At 42.2% G+C, this 13099-nt stretch overlaps 1 protein-coding gene across 1 annotated transcript in view; it reads left to right on the forward strand.

Annotated features, from left to right (window-relative positions):
- The window catches only part of FAM135B (family with sequence similarity 135 member B), a 115282-nt gene that overhangs the window by 36575 nt on the left and 65608 nt on the right, over positions 1-13099 (forward strand). The window contains exons 4-8 of the mRNA XM_040433829.1: positions 1378-1448; positions 2213-2386; positions 2991-3117; positions 4315-4468; positions 8618-8667. Of these exons, the coding sequence (XP_040289763.1) occupies positions 1378-1448; positions 2213-2386; positions 2991-3117; positions 4315-4468; positions 8618-8667 (576 nt within the window). The remainder of the gene's footprint in view (positions 1-1377; positions 1449-2212; positions 2387-2990; positions 3118-4314; positions 4469-8617; positions 8668-13099) is intronic.

Here is a 13099-nt window from a genome sequence, read left to right on the forward strand (position 1 = left end):
TCTCGGGAGAGGGCTCTTCTGGTTTGCCTGATGAGGACAGATTCTCCTCGTCTTTGTCATCTATTTGGCAAAAGATTCAGGATAATCTAAAGAGCATGAGTGAGAGATATAAGCGTGTGGCAGATAAGAGACATGTGCCTGGTCCGGACCTGAATGTTGGTGATCTGGTGTGGTTGTCTACCAAGAATATCAAATTGAAGGTTCCCTCCTGGAAGTTGGGTCCTAGGTTTATTGGGCCTTACAAGATCCTGTCTGTCATCAATCCTGTTGCCTACCGTCTTGATCTTCCTCAGACTTGGAAGATCCATAATGTTTTTCATAAGTCCTTATTGAAACCTTATGTTCAACCTATTGTACCCTCGCCTTTGCCTCCTCCTCCGATTATGGTTGATGGAAATCTTGAATTTCAGGTCTCTAGGATTGTGGATTCTCGTCTTGTCCGCGGTTCCCTCCAGTACCTCGTTCATTGGGAGGGTTATGGTCCTGAGGAGAGGATGTGGGTCCCAGTGACGGACATTAAGGCCTCTCGTCTCATCAGGGCTTTCCATAGGTCCCATCCTGAGAAGGTGGGCTCTGAGTGTCCGGAGTCCACTCGTAGAGGGAGGGGTACTGTCACAGCCAAACAGCTGAGAAGCGCTGACAGGAGCTTTTCAGATCCCCCTCCTTGAATTTCTTTGTTTTGGTTTAGTTTCTCATCTCGTTAGTCTATCTCAGCTGTCATGCAGTTGGACTGATTGCTGCCCTTTAAGTTCCTCCCCATAATGCAGTAGTGTGCGGCTGATACAACTTCCTGGAGTGTGTGTGCATGCTGTTCCCAGTTCCCAGTCGTCAGTCGTCTGCAAGATAAGTGCTGTTTATGTATTTATGATTTTCTCTTTTCTGGATCCAGGTGACCCTGACTCCCTCCGTGTCAGTGTAGGGAGCCGGTGGTCGTGTCCCCTCACTATTGTAGGGTCTTCAGGTAAAAAATAGCCGAGGAACGTGGATATGCGCCCATCCACCTTTGGGGTGTTCGCATAGGCTGAGCAGTGAGGGAGAGTGGCAGGTCTATTGCAGGGGTCTCCCTTTGTTCCTTAGTTGTGGATCCAGAGAGTCTTTGTTTATATGGTATTGTCTTGTTTCCTGTACACCATCCGTGACACACTTGCACCGCACTCACCCAAAGGTCAATAAAGTTTACGTTTTACACTGTCCCTGTGCCATTTTCATGAAATGCGGTATTAATGTATAAAATTATTAAAATAACACACATTATGCCATGTGATGATGAGGGAGGCCCATTGAAAAGTTCTGATAGGCCCAGCCTTTTCCAGTTACGCCCCTGGTGAACACATCGAAGTTACAAATGTCTACATTTCACATTTTTGTTTCTTTTAGGTTGAAGACGCCCTCAGTGAAGTTGATTTTCAGCTAAAGTTGGACCTGCACTTTACAGACAGTGAGCAGCAGTGAGTAACAGAACCCCCTCCTCCCCGTCTCTTCTTGGCTATGACGCCCCCCTATCGTCTATGTGCCACATTGATATATTTTTGAGAGTACAGTAGGATCTAGTTGGAGGTAGAGGAGCTCTCCTCTGTCCTGAAATGTCTGTTTTAGGAAATAATTATATTCCACATGGAATAACAATTCTGTATAATCTATTTCTTAGGAGTCTGTGTTGTTCTTTTCCTATATTATTTCTACCAGAAGTTTATTAACAATAGACAACTTGGTGTGACCAGTAATTGTTGTAACCCTGCACAGTCTGAAGTTGTCCATTCAGTGATGGCAGTGGCAGACTGTGCAAGGACACACCACTTTGGCATGATGAATGGCATCTGCCAGTTAGCTATTTATTCATATATTTATAGTTATAATAATCATAGAGGAACGGCAGAACATAGAGATATGTGAGAAGATGTTCCATAATGATTAAAACATGGGGAATGCAAGTAGTAAATAAAACAGGCGTGTCCGGTGAGGCCAGAGGTCCTTTTAAGCTCCTGGACCCCATTGACAATTCTGTGTCACGCCCCCACCTACCACGTGTCATTTACAGTGTATCAGTGGTGTCTTCTTATGTAGCCATATTAGTCCTCTCAGGGACCAGGGTTGTGCTGTGACTGCTGACCCTCCTGTTTTCCTGGATCACATGAAGCTCTTGTTCCGGGACTGTAGGTGTGCATGTGCTGTACCATCTGTGTGCTATAACAAGTGTAAACCTCTCTTCCAGGCTCAGAGACATCTCCGCCGTCCCCCTGATAAGCAGCCGCACTCTAGGTCTTCATTTCCACCCCAGAAGAGGTTTGCACCACCATGTCCCTGTCATGTTCGACTATTTCCACTTGTCAGTGATCTCTGTAACTGTGCACGCTTCACTGACAGCCTTACATCAGCCTCTTACAAGGTAAACATGCACACACCGCCACCGCCACCGCTCCATGATGTATGTGCGGGGGCCTGACAGAGAAGGAAGCCATCAGATGTTCTCCAAAGACCTGATGTGCTGGAAGTAAGAGACAGGTAGATAGGAGATAGATAGATATAAGATTGACAGATAGATATGATATAGATAGATAAATAGATAGATATGAGATAGATAGATAGATAGATAGATAGATAGATAGATAGATAGATAGATATGAGATAGATAGATAGATAGATAGATAGATAGATAGATAGATAGATATGAGATAGATAGATAGATAGATAGATAGATAGATAGATAGATAGATAGGAGATAGATATATTAGATAGGAGATTAACAGATAGATAGATAGATAGATAGATAGATAATAGATTTATAGATAAATAGATAGATATGATAGACACGAAAGATACATTAGATAGATAATAGATAGATAGATAGATAGATAGATATGAAAGATACAATAGATATGTAGATACGAAAGATATGATAGATAGATAGATAGATAGATAGATAGATCAATACATAGATAGATAGACTATGATTATTGATTTTTATTATCACGTCTTTTACTGTTTTCCAGTTTTTTTCGCCCGGTGAAAGGCTCCTGGTTGGCAAAAAGTCCTCAGGATCCGGGGTTGGAGCAGTCCAGCGTTTCTCTTGAGAATCTGGTGTTTGGGGCGGCGTACTGTAAGCCAGCGTCTTCTGAGGTAACGTGGATATACCGCCTTTCACTTCTACACAAGGTTTTAGAGAAGACCACGTTATGGGAGGACTTATAGTAGGTGTCAGTGACGGTGGAAGACGAGTGTCTTCTCTTCAGGTCTTGTTTCTGCCTGTTTAAGGGATCTTTACTGTAGATTTAAAATGTGAAAACTGCTTTTACGGATCTTACTCCAAGGCTTCACTTAAAGTTTAGGGCTGGGGCTGCACCACTGAGACATTCTGATTTCCGTGCAGTCATAGAGATCCACCATCCACATCAATATCTCCATCCTTACTGAGGGGACATTGGTGCTGGGGGAGATTTGGATCTCTACAGTATAGAGGTGTTTTTTATTATGGGGTATGCTCTTGTATACATGTCCGGTAGTCCTGCCCTAGAGGTACAGTTTACCGTACAATGTGTCAGAAAACCCTCCTGATGTACACTGCCTGAGCCCACCTAAGTCGGCATGTAGCTCAAGCCCTGGCATGTGCGTGTTGTCTATGAAGGCACGGCATACCGGAAAATGTGAAAAAAATCCATGAAAAAAGTAACTTTAAAGGGGTTGTCCACCCCAAAACTAATTTTAGTTACTTCCAGGAAAGTTTTTAAAGAGTAATTAAACTTTTATGCAACTTTGTTTTTAATGTCCCAAAATAACACCCAAAGTCCTTTTTTATGCCGCTATTTTCACACATTGCTGCCTTCTCAGTGGCAGACGGTGTACAGGCTGCCTACGCTGTAGCAATGGGGGCGGCAGCCAACGGAGCACACATCGCTGCAACCCTGCCTGTGACCCCCGAGCTTGGCTAAAGACTGGAATAGCATATGGGTACCATGTAACAATGCAACGATATATATTTTTTCAATTATAGAGTGGTTAAAGGTGTTGTCTCCTTTCAGACAAAATGGGGGCATATCACTAGGATATGCCCCCATTGTCTTTTAGGTGTGGGTCCCACTGCTGGTACCCACACCTATATCGAGAACGCTTGGTGGTGGCCGGACCGGAGTGCTCCAGCCACCACTTTGCCTTATATTGGTGCATATCCTATATCCTAGCGATATGCCCCCATTTTCTGAGCTGAGACAACCCCTTTAGGCTTTAACTCTCTAAAACCAGGAGACCACTTTCATACTGGCTGGGTTACAGTAAGCCCATGTACAATGCTGTATTATATCACAGTGTCTTTCCTTGCAGGGAACCTGCCACGTGCCATCTGAATCCTGCATGCAGCACGCCTACAAGTGGCACAAGGACCTCTGCAGTCTCCTGCTGTCGTCTTACACAGGACTTTCTTCATACTATGCCTCACTGTTAAAGCAGGTTCCAGACTTATCTCAAGTAGAATTAGGTAAGTGTGATCTGGGCCAGGTCACTTGCTATGTGTCATATTAAAGGCTATGTACACGTTAATAATTTTTTCAATTGGTCTTAATTAAAAATGTTCAGCCGTTTTTGAGTTACAAGGGTTAAAAAATCAGTCTGTTTGCAAGCTGTGACTTTCTGTTTTCTTTGAACCTGTCATCTGATGGCTCATGTGTGGCCCTTATCTCTGATCTCCTGACCTCATATAGCTCAATTCTTATCATACTAAATTATGCTTTATTACACTGGCCGATGGTCAACCAGATAATCACTAACGATTGTTCGTAGGAACAGTCGTTAGCGATGATCTGGCAGTGTAAGGCCCCTTTCACACAAGCGAGTTTTCCGCGCGGGTGCAATACGTGACGTGAATGCATAGCACCCGCACTGAATCCTGACCCATTCATTTCAATGGGTCTGTGTACATGAGCGTTGTTTTTCACGCATCAGTTCTGCGTTGCGTTAAAATATCGCAGCATGTTCTATATTCTGCGTTTTTCACGCAGCCCTGGCCCAATAGAAGTGAATGGGGCTGCGTGAAAAACGCATTGCATCTGCAAGCAAGTGCGGGTGCGATGCGTTTTTCACTGATGGTTGCTAAGAGATGTTGTTTGTAAACCTTCTTTTTTTTATCAAGCGCATGAAAAACGCATCAAAACGCATTGCACCCGCGCGGAAAAAACTGAACAACTGAACGCAATCGCAGACAAAACTGACTGAACTTGCTTGCAAAATAGTGCGAGTTTCACTGAACGCACACTGAACGCATCCGGACCTAATCCGTATCGTTCGTGTGAAAGAGGCCTAATACTGCCGCCAATTACCTGATGAATGAGCGAACGCTCATTGGTATTTTTAAGCAGGTTGAAAAAAATCATTGCCATTGCTGTCTAATCACTGTCTGCTGCCAGCAAATAATGATTGTGTATGGGGATGAGCGATGGCATTAGAGATTGCTCCTCCCTATACTGTGGAGGAGATCGCTGTATGTAATAGCAGTGGTCTCCTCCACTAACGAGCAGGCCATTGCTGGGAAGGAACACTTCTGTATGGGAATGAGCGATGACATTAGCGATCACTGCTCCCAATACTGTGGAGGAGATTGCTGCATGTAAATGTATTTCCTCCACTAACGAGCAAGCAATTTCCGGGAAGGAACGCTTCCCTCAAGACAATTGCCTGCAAAATCTTTTAATGTAATACCGCCCTGAGTGTTTATGAGCTCAGGAGATCAGAGATAAGAGCTACACATGAGCCATCCAGATCAAAGAAAGGGATTCAAAGTAATCAAAGTCACAGCTTGCAAACAGACTGATTTTTTAACCCTTGTTACTTAGAAACAGCTGAAATTTTTTCATAAAGACCATTAAAAAAAACATTATTAATAACCCAAAATGAGTAAAATGCAATCATAATTAATGCCATCGAAGGTGAACATAGCCTTTAAGGAATGCTGAGGTCACTGATGACCTAACTTCATGTCACTAACTTGATTACCAGTTATCAATAATGGTAATGGCACTGTCACTGCTATGTAAGGATTCATGCACATGGCCCAAGAAAAAATACTTTTATTTGTTATGTGAATGAGGGTTCTGGTGCACAGAGGGTGGGTCCTTACCGCTAAGTGCACATTAGCTCCTCCTCTTTTCAGGTTAGTTGTCCTCTGTTCCTGAAAAATAAATTCTAATAAAATAAAGCTTCTATTCCTACCCAACATTGTGGAAAGTAGAAGGGATAAGAAGGGGGTGCAGCTAAGGTAATGATCTCAAAATGAATTAAAGATGTGATTTGGTGCAAAATATTGGTGTAAATGTACAATAGCAAAGAGGTAAATGAAGAACAGGAAGATTTCTAAAATTTCTACTGAGTAGGGGCAAAATTATGTCACAAGCACCATTTTGAAACAGCATTTAGTGACCTGAATAATAAACCCTCCCGCACTGCAAACATTTATCACAAGGTATGATCATTGGGCCTCCCACGATCTCTAGAATATGGGTTTTGAGCACCCGATTCCAGAAGACTTTGAATAGGGCATAAGTCACGCATACCAACCCCCCCCCCCCATACAGTGTCTGGTAGATCTAGTCAATCATTGAAAGGGGAGGATTGGGATCTTAAAGTGGCCCTGAAAAAAAAAATATACTAAAATTGGCCCCATGTTGTAGGAGTGTCTGCATTGATAGGAAACCGGGCAACATATGTAGGAGGGGTCAGCAGTACCATAGTGCAGCACAATATACTGCCCCAAAAGCTTTCCCTCTGTGGTGACCATCGATAGCAGCCATTTTCTCTCCTCCTCTTCCAGTTTTCTCTGATTAAGATATGGAGCAGGGGGCTTAGGAGGAGAGGTGTGCGCCACAGTTGAATACAGGAGGACATGTGCGGTCACTGGCCGGTACATGAGTACTTGATTCAGAGCTCATTATTTACCCGGATAGCGGCAGAGAGGAGGACATGGACGGACCCCATGGCATCGGTCCACCGGGAAGTTTCCCTGTAAGGTCTATGTCCAATCCACCTCTGGTATTAAGCTATCTCCGCTACTACCATAGATTTTGAGTGGAAAGGCAAGGCACATGCATGACCGATACTGCCCCCTTCAAAGTCCTTCAAAATGGGTGGCTCGGGATCACCATTCTACTGAACAGTGGGAGGCTCAACAGCCATTAACATTGTGATAAACGTTTGCAGTGGAACAACCCCCTTAAAGCATAATGGAGAAAAAAATTCCTAAAATATTTATTCTTATTTTATTTTAACTATTAAATGGGGTTGTCCAGTTTTATAATGAATTTTGCTTTTTATCTGACAAAACACTGCATGTTTTTGCTCCCAATATCTGTTTTTCATTTCAGCACTTTCCTTCCCCTATTCTCAGCATCACTTTGTTCTGTAATGTTTCACGGGGCTTGCTCCACCTAGCTAACAATAGAGAGGGAGGCGTAGGGGGCATGACTACTGCAGGAAGGTGGAGCAAGCCCCTAGAAACCTTACTGAGCAAAGCATGCTGGGATTGGTTGAAAAGCACAAGGGGAATTCTACATATAAACATCCTGCCAGGATTCAGTGATTAGTGTTGATCGTGAAATTTTCTTAGAATATAGTGCTATATATTCGTAATCGTGAATATTCTAGATTTTTTTTTTCATCAGTAACCTCCCTTCTTGCTTGTGGGCCAATGAGAAGGCTGCAATATATTTGTCTGAGCTTAGCAACATCCCTAGCAACCAATGGGAAAGTTGCCTACCCCTTACTATATAAGAACCTCCACAGCAGCCATTTTCTACAGTATTTGGCAGTTCTGAGAGAGAGAGAGAGCAGTGTCATTGCTGTGCTCTGTGCTTTGCTGAGTCATCTGGATCCTTATTCAAATACATTAGTTAGTTAGTTAGATAGCTTATATATATATATATATATATATAATACAGATAGTTAGTGGGAGATAGTCAGTGTAGGTTATATCCTGATATAGTGTAGCTGATAGGTTCCAGTGCAGGTGTTACGCAGTGTGATAGGAATTACTGTGCTGTGATAGGGAATCTACTCTAGCAGCTTGAAAAATGTAGCAAAAGTGAGCCACGCCTGTATATACGCAATACGCTCATATTTTTGCAATCAAGAAAATAATGACTGGAGATCACGAATTCTAGAATTTGCTAATTTATGGCGACTATTAGGCCAAAAATTCACGAAATATCGCGAAATGAATATTGACTATGCTGCTCATCACTAGCAGTGATGCCGAGAACAGGGGAAGGAAAGTGCTGACATCAAAAACAGGCATACGGGGCAATCAAAAGCAGAAAAAAAAATACATTATGAAATCAGAGAACCCCTTTAATGTTTTTATTTTTCTAGTCTTGCCTGGTTGATTTCCTTTGTCTAAAATTTTATCAAATTGTAAGAGAAAAAGCAATGCACTTGTGTGCATTTTGGGACTGATGTATGACCAAGCATCCCTCCTCCCAACTGTCCTATTTTTATTGGGACTGTATTGTAAATAGGACATTTTAATGACGAGGCTAGATCGGATTTGCATATAAAGGGGCGTGTTGGAGTATGGACTTTCATGTATCATTTGACATGAACACTGCCACTCACCAATGATACTTGTATTGTTTTTCTTTAGAGGAGTTAGCACCGGATAAGACTTTATCACAGCTCTGTAATGATCTGCAGGTAAGTCAGCAGTGAAGGACTCACACTATCTAGTCTCTACTGTATTTTTAATTTATAGGGACTGTTGGCTTTAGTCCATGTGGCCACACCAAGCCTATATGGGGAAGTTATTTTGATTATCCTGCTGGTCAAAGATTCCCTTTAATTTTGGTGGCTTAAGTCTTGACATCTGGCTTTCTTGTGTTTCTGACCATAATTTCTTACTCATGTCTTCTTGCTACCTCAGACTTACCATGGGCAAGATTTCTCACTGAGCTCCTGATAGAGGTGACCACTGCTCTGCCCAGGGCTGTCATCAGTAGTATTTGGCCACACAGGCATACTGATAGGGTTTGTAAGATCTCATCCTCCATCTTGAACCCCATTGTTTACTTTTGGTGGAGACTTGGAGGGAATACGTAAAATAATCCTTTTCCATCATAAAGATTATATGGTAATTTTCCACAAATAATGACCCATAGATCATTCTGTAGGATCTATACCACATAACTAGTGAGCTCCTCTAGAGTGGAGAAACAGAAGGCTAATTGGAGCTTGAGAAGATTAGTTTCCATAAAATAAACTGTCCCCATTTTTGTACATTAATAACAGGGCCATTGGGCATGTATCATTGGAAAACTAAAGTGGCAGGTGAGGTTGGGCTTCCTTTAGGACTAGGTTTACTGAACCCTTAACACTAGTACTACCTTTTCTGCTCAGATGGTTTCCCTGGGTTTGGCCATGACCTTTGATTTCCACATGCTCATATGCTCTCCTTTCCAGGATATCTCTTCTGTTCCTCTTTTCTTTTGAATTCAGTTTTTCACTCCATCTACTCATCTTCAACCTCCAAGACCTTCAAATTCACTTGAAAAATTAACCACTTTTGACAAACTTTCAATCTGACCTAAACTCATCCTTAGCCGATTGTTCGAATGTTGTCTTCCTTGGGATGGCAATCACTCTTACTCATTCCTCCACACCATTCATCATCAGCTCCTTATTTCTTGAGGACTGTAAACTTTTATGACTCTTTCTTGTTCTATTGAAAACTTGGACTTTTATTTTGTATTACTTTTATGTACCTTTGCTATTATTTATATTACCCGCTTGCTAATGTTGATGTAGTCAAGAGCAATGCATCTAAACTGTAAGAAAGGCCTTACCGCTGAGACACCCTGCCATGATTGGTGACTGAAATATAAAATATATATTTAGTAATATTTGTAATTTTATCATGACTCGGCCACTGGTAGAACCAAGCTTCACTATGTTCTTGTTGGCGAAACCATAGTAGAAAAAAGTCCTGCCCACGAGGAACCACCCTGAACTGCAGTTCCTCACATGCGTGTGCAATTTTTATGGGTACAGTAAAATACATTTGCAAATAATAATGCATAATGTAACTTTTGATTCTTATAGCACGTGTCTAGGTCCTGCAATATATTATAAAGTAAACCCACCCTTGGAATAAGAATAGTCCGTGAATTGAACTGTATATACCGTATATAGAATAGTTAATATGATCACAACAGTCTTTGATCTCCACCATCTACTGCAAGCTCAGCGGCCGCCTCCAGCTGTCTTCAGATCTTGCCGAGTCTATGCTTAGATGTGGAGTTGGTCTCCCCAGTGCGACTTCAATAGTTCATGAACAGCTGGGTTCCTCTTCCTTCTCATGCTGATATCTCTAATCCAGGAATCACAGTTGATATCACGCGAAAGCTTTTCTTCACAAAGATACATGCAGAGATGAAGGGGGATACATAAGCAGATAACTACAGTCAAACCTCTTCCATCGGCCTGCTGGTTTTCCGAAAGCTTTCTGAATTTAGCAGTGTAATTACAGAGCTGGTACATGACACAGGTCACATTTTATATAGGTTCCTATGAGATAATTGCTAATGTCATCAGGATCACCAGCTATGCCCTCTTATAATAATTAATCCCTAATTACGACTTCTTAAATCAAGGGTGGTGAAGCCCCTTTTCAAAAAACAAGGTGAATTCCCTCCCTGTAACAATATTGCATACTGATTGGATAATTAAAAAGTTCTCCATAGGACCATAACTACCATAGTGGCAGACCATGCGACTGCTATGTGGCCCAGGACAAGAGGGGCCCAGTCTTAGTTGGGATTATCTCCTCTTCTACTGGAGGTGAAAACTTGGTCAGGACTCTACCCTCTAAAAGAGCAACTTTTAGCAAATGAGGCAGTGGAAAAATGGCCCAAGGATCATTAAAAAGGGTTTAGGCAGAAACCCTTCTGTCCTGTGTGGGGGAACCTGGTTTGATCTTTGCTATGGGGCCCTTACTTCTCTATGTACGCCAATGGTTCTCCAATATAGAAAACCCAGTTTCATGCATCTTATCAAGGCACCATAAGTTCCTCTGTTCAGGATCCTCATCACTTGCTCTTCATGTCCTGACCTGTCCTGTATTACAACCCACTGATATGGATGAGCGTAAAAGAATCCTGGCGGATGTGTAGGGTTTGCAGAGACAAATAATTACCCTTCTTTTGGAAATCTGTAAAATATGCTAATGACACCAATGATGGACACTAGCCCCATGGTGCACGTGAGTTTTTTCCCTTCTTTCCCTTGCTGATTAATGGACAGGCATATTGCTTCTACCTGGCTCCATAATCCCGCCAGGGCGCATGCACCATGCGCCAGAATTTCGCTGCATGCTCAATACAGAATCTCGTTCCAGCCACAGAGTGAAGAACTTTTCTGTGCAGGTGCCAAAATTCAGCAAGAGAAAGGAGGGGCTTACTGTAAAGAAGGAAGGAACTCGAGTGCACTGAGAGGCTAGGGGTGGCCCTAGGTGCACCAAACATCTCATTTGCATGTTTAAACAAACTGCGATATTCCAAAACAAGGGTCATTAATGAATTAAAATATTACTTATTTTTTTTTATTCATTGCTACATTCATCATAAAAAACTGTTTGCTCGAATATGCAAATTAGATGTTTGGTGCACAGAAGATAGCCTATCCCCTGGGTTGCTCTGAAAATCGAATTTGCATATTAGATTTAATTGTCTCTATAAGTCTTTCATACCAGTATTTTTCCTGGTGGAGCTGCAGGAAAACTGAAGACTTACTGACAGGTTTCCCCACATTTTTATAGCTTGTTATGTCAGCGGCTTCTGTCTGCCGCAGTACGGCTTCTCTAGGCGAGCACGAATACTGTTCCACTCATCCTGTGTCTTTCACAGTTCCAGTGCCATGGCAGTAGGCCTGGATGCCAGTGTCCTGGGTGCCTTTCAAGGATATTTTTCATTGATCCTCATTCTGCAGTGCTGCAAGGGTTACACCTCCTTAGGTTCTGTGTGAAGCTGCTAAGCTGTTTCCAATTTGCTAACCAGATTCTTCTATATATACGGTGCTGTTTATCTCATTCTCTCCCTGAGCAATAGCTTACCTATTTTGTTAGATATTGCAAGAGTGCTATAATCTACTTGTCTGCCCTTGTCCCGACATCTGCCTGATTTCTGGATTCTGATTCACTGCTGCCTGACCTGACCCATGCCCGATCACTGTACTGATCCTTGGTTGGTTTTACAGTGCTCTAGAACAAGTGCTGCATAGATGTCCCTTTGTAAGCCTATTGTAACCCCAGCAACATGATTAGGTCCGGATGCGTTGTGTCTGCGATCAGGGATAATCGTGCGAGTGCGTACAAATTTCAGTCAGTTTTGACTGCGATTGCGTTGCGTTGCTCAGTTTTTTCTAGACTTGCCTAAATGCTTGATCCGGCATTTTTTTTCCATAGGAATGTATTAGTGCCGGATCCGGCATTCAAAATACCGGAATGCTGGATCCGTGAAAGTGAAAAAAAATTAATGCCGGATCCGTTTTGCCGAATGACACCGGAAAGACAGATCCGGCATTTCAATGCATTTTTCTGACTGATCAGGATCCTGATCAGTCTTACAAATGCCATCAGTTGGCTTACGTTTTGCCAGATCTAGCAGGCAGTTCCGGCGATGAAACTGCTTGCCGGATCACTCTGCCGCAAGTGTGAAAGTAGCCTTAAGAATGCTATTATTTTTCCTTATAATCATGTTATAAGGGAAAATAATACAGTAAATTGACTTTAACCACCTCAGCCCCCAGTGCTTAAACACCCTGAAAGACCAGGCCACTTTTTACACTTCTGACCTACACTACTTTCACCGTTTATTGCTCGGTCATGCAACTTACCACCCAAATGAATTTTACCTCCTTTTCTTCTCACTAATAGAGCTTTCATTTGGTGGTATTTCATTGCTGCTGACATTTTTACTTTTTTTGTTATTAATCGAAATTTAAAGATTTTTTTGCAAAAAAATGACATTTTTCACTTTCAAAAAACGAGATCCATATATAAATTTTGCTCTAAATTTATTGTTCTACATGTCTTTGATAAAAAAAACTGTTTGGGTAAAAAAAAAAATGGTTTGGG

Source organism: Bufo bufo, chromosome 5, assembly GCF_905171765.1.
Source record: "Bufo bufo chromosome 5, aBufBuf1.1, whole genome shotgun sequence".
In the NCBI taxonomy this organism is placed as follows: domain Eukaryota; kingdom Metazoa; phylum Chordata; class Amphibia; order Anura; family Bufonidae; genus Bufo; species Bufo bufo.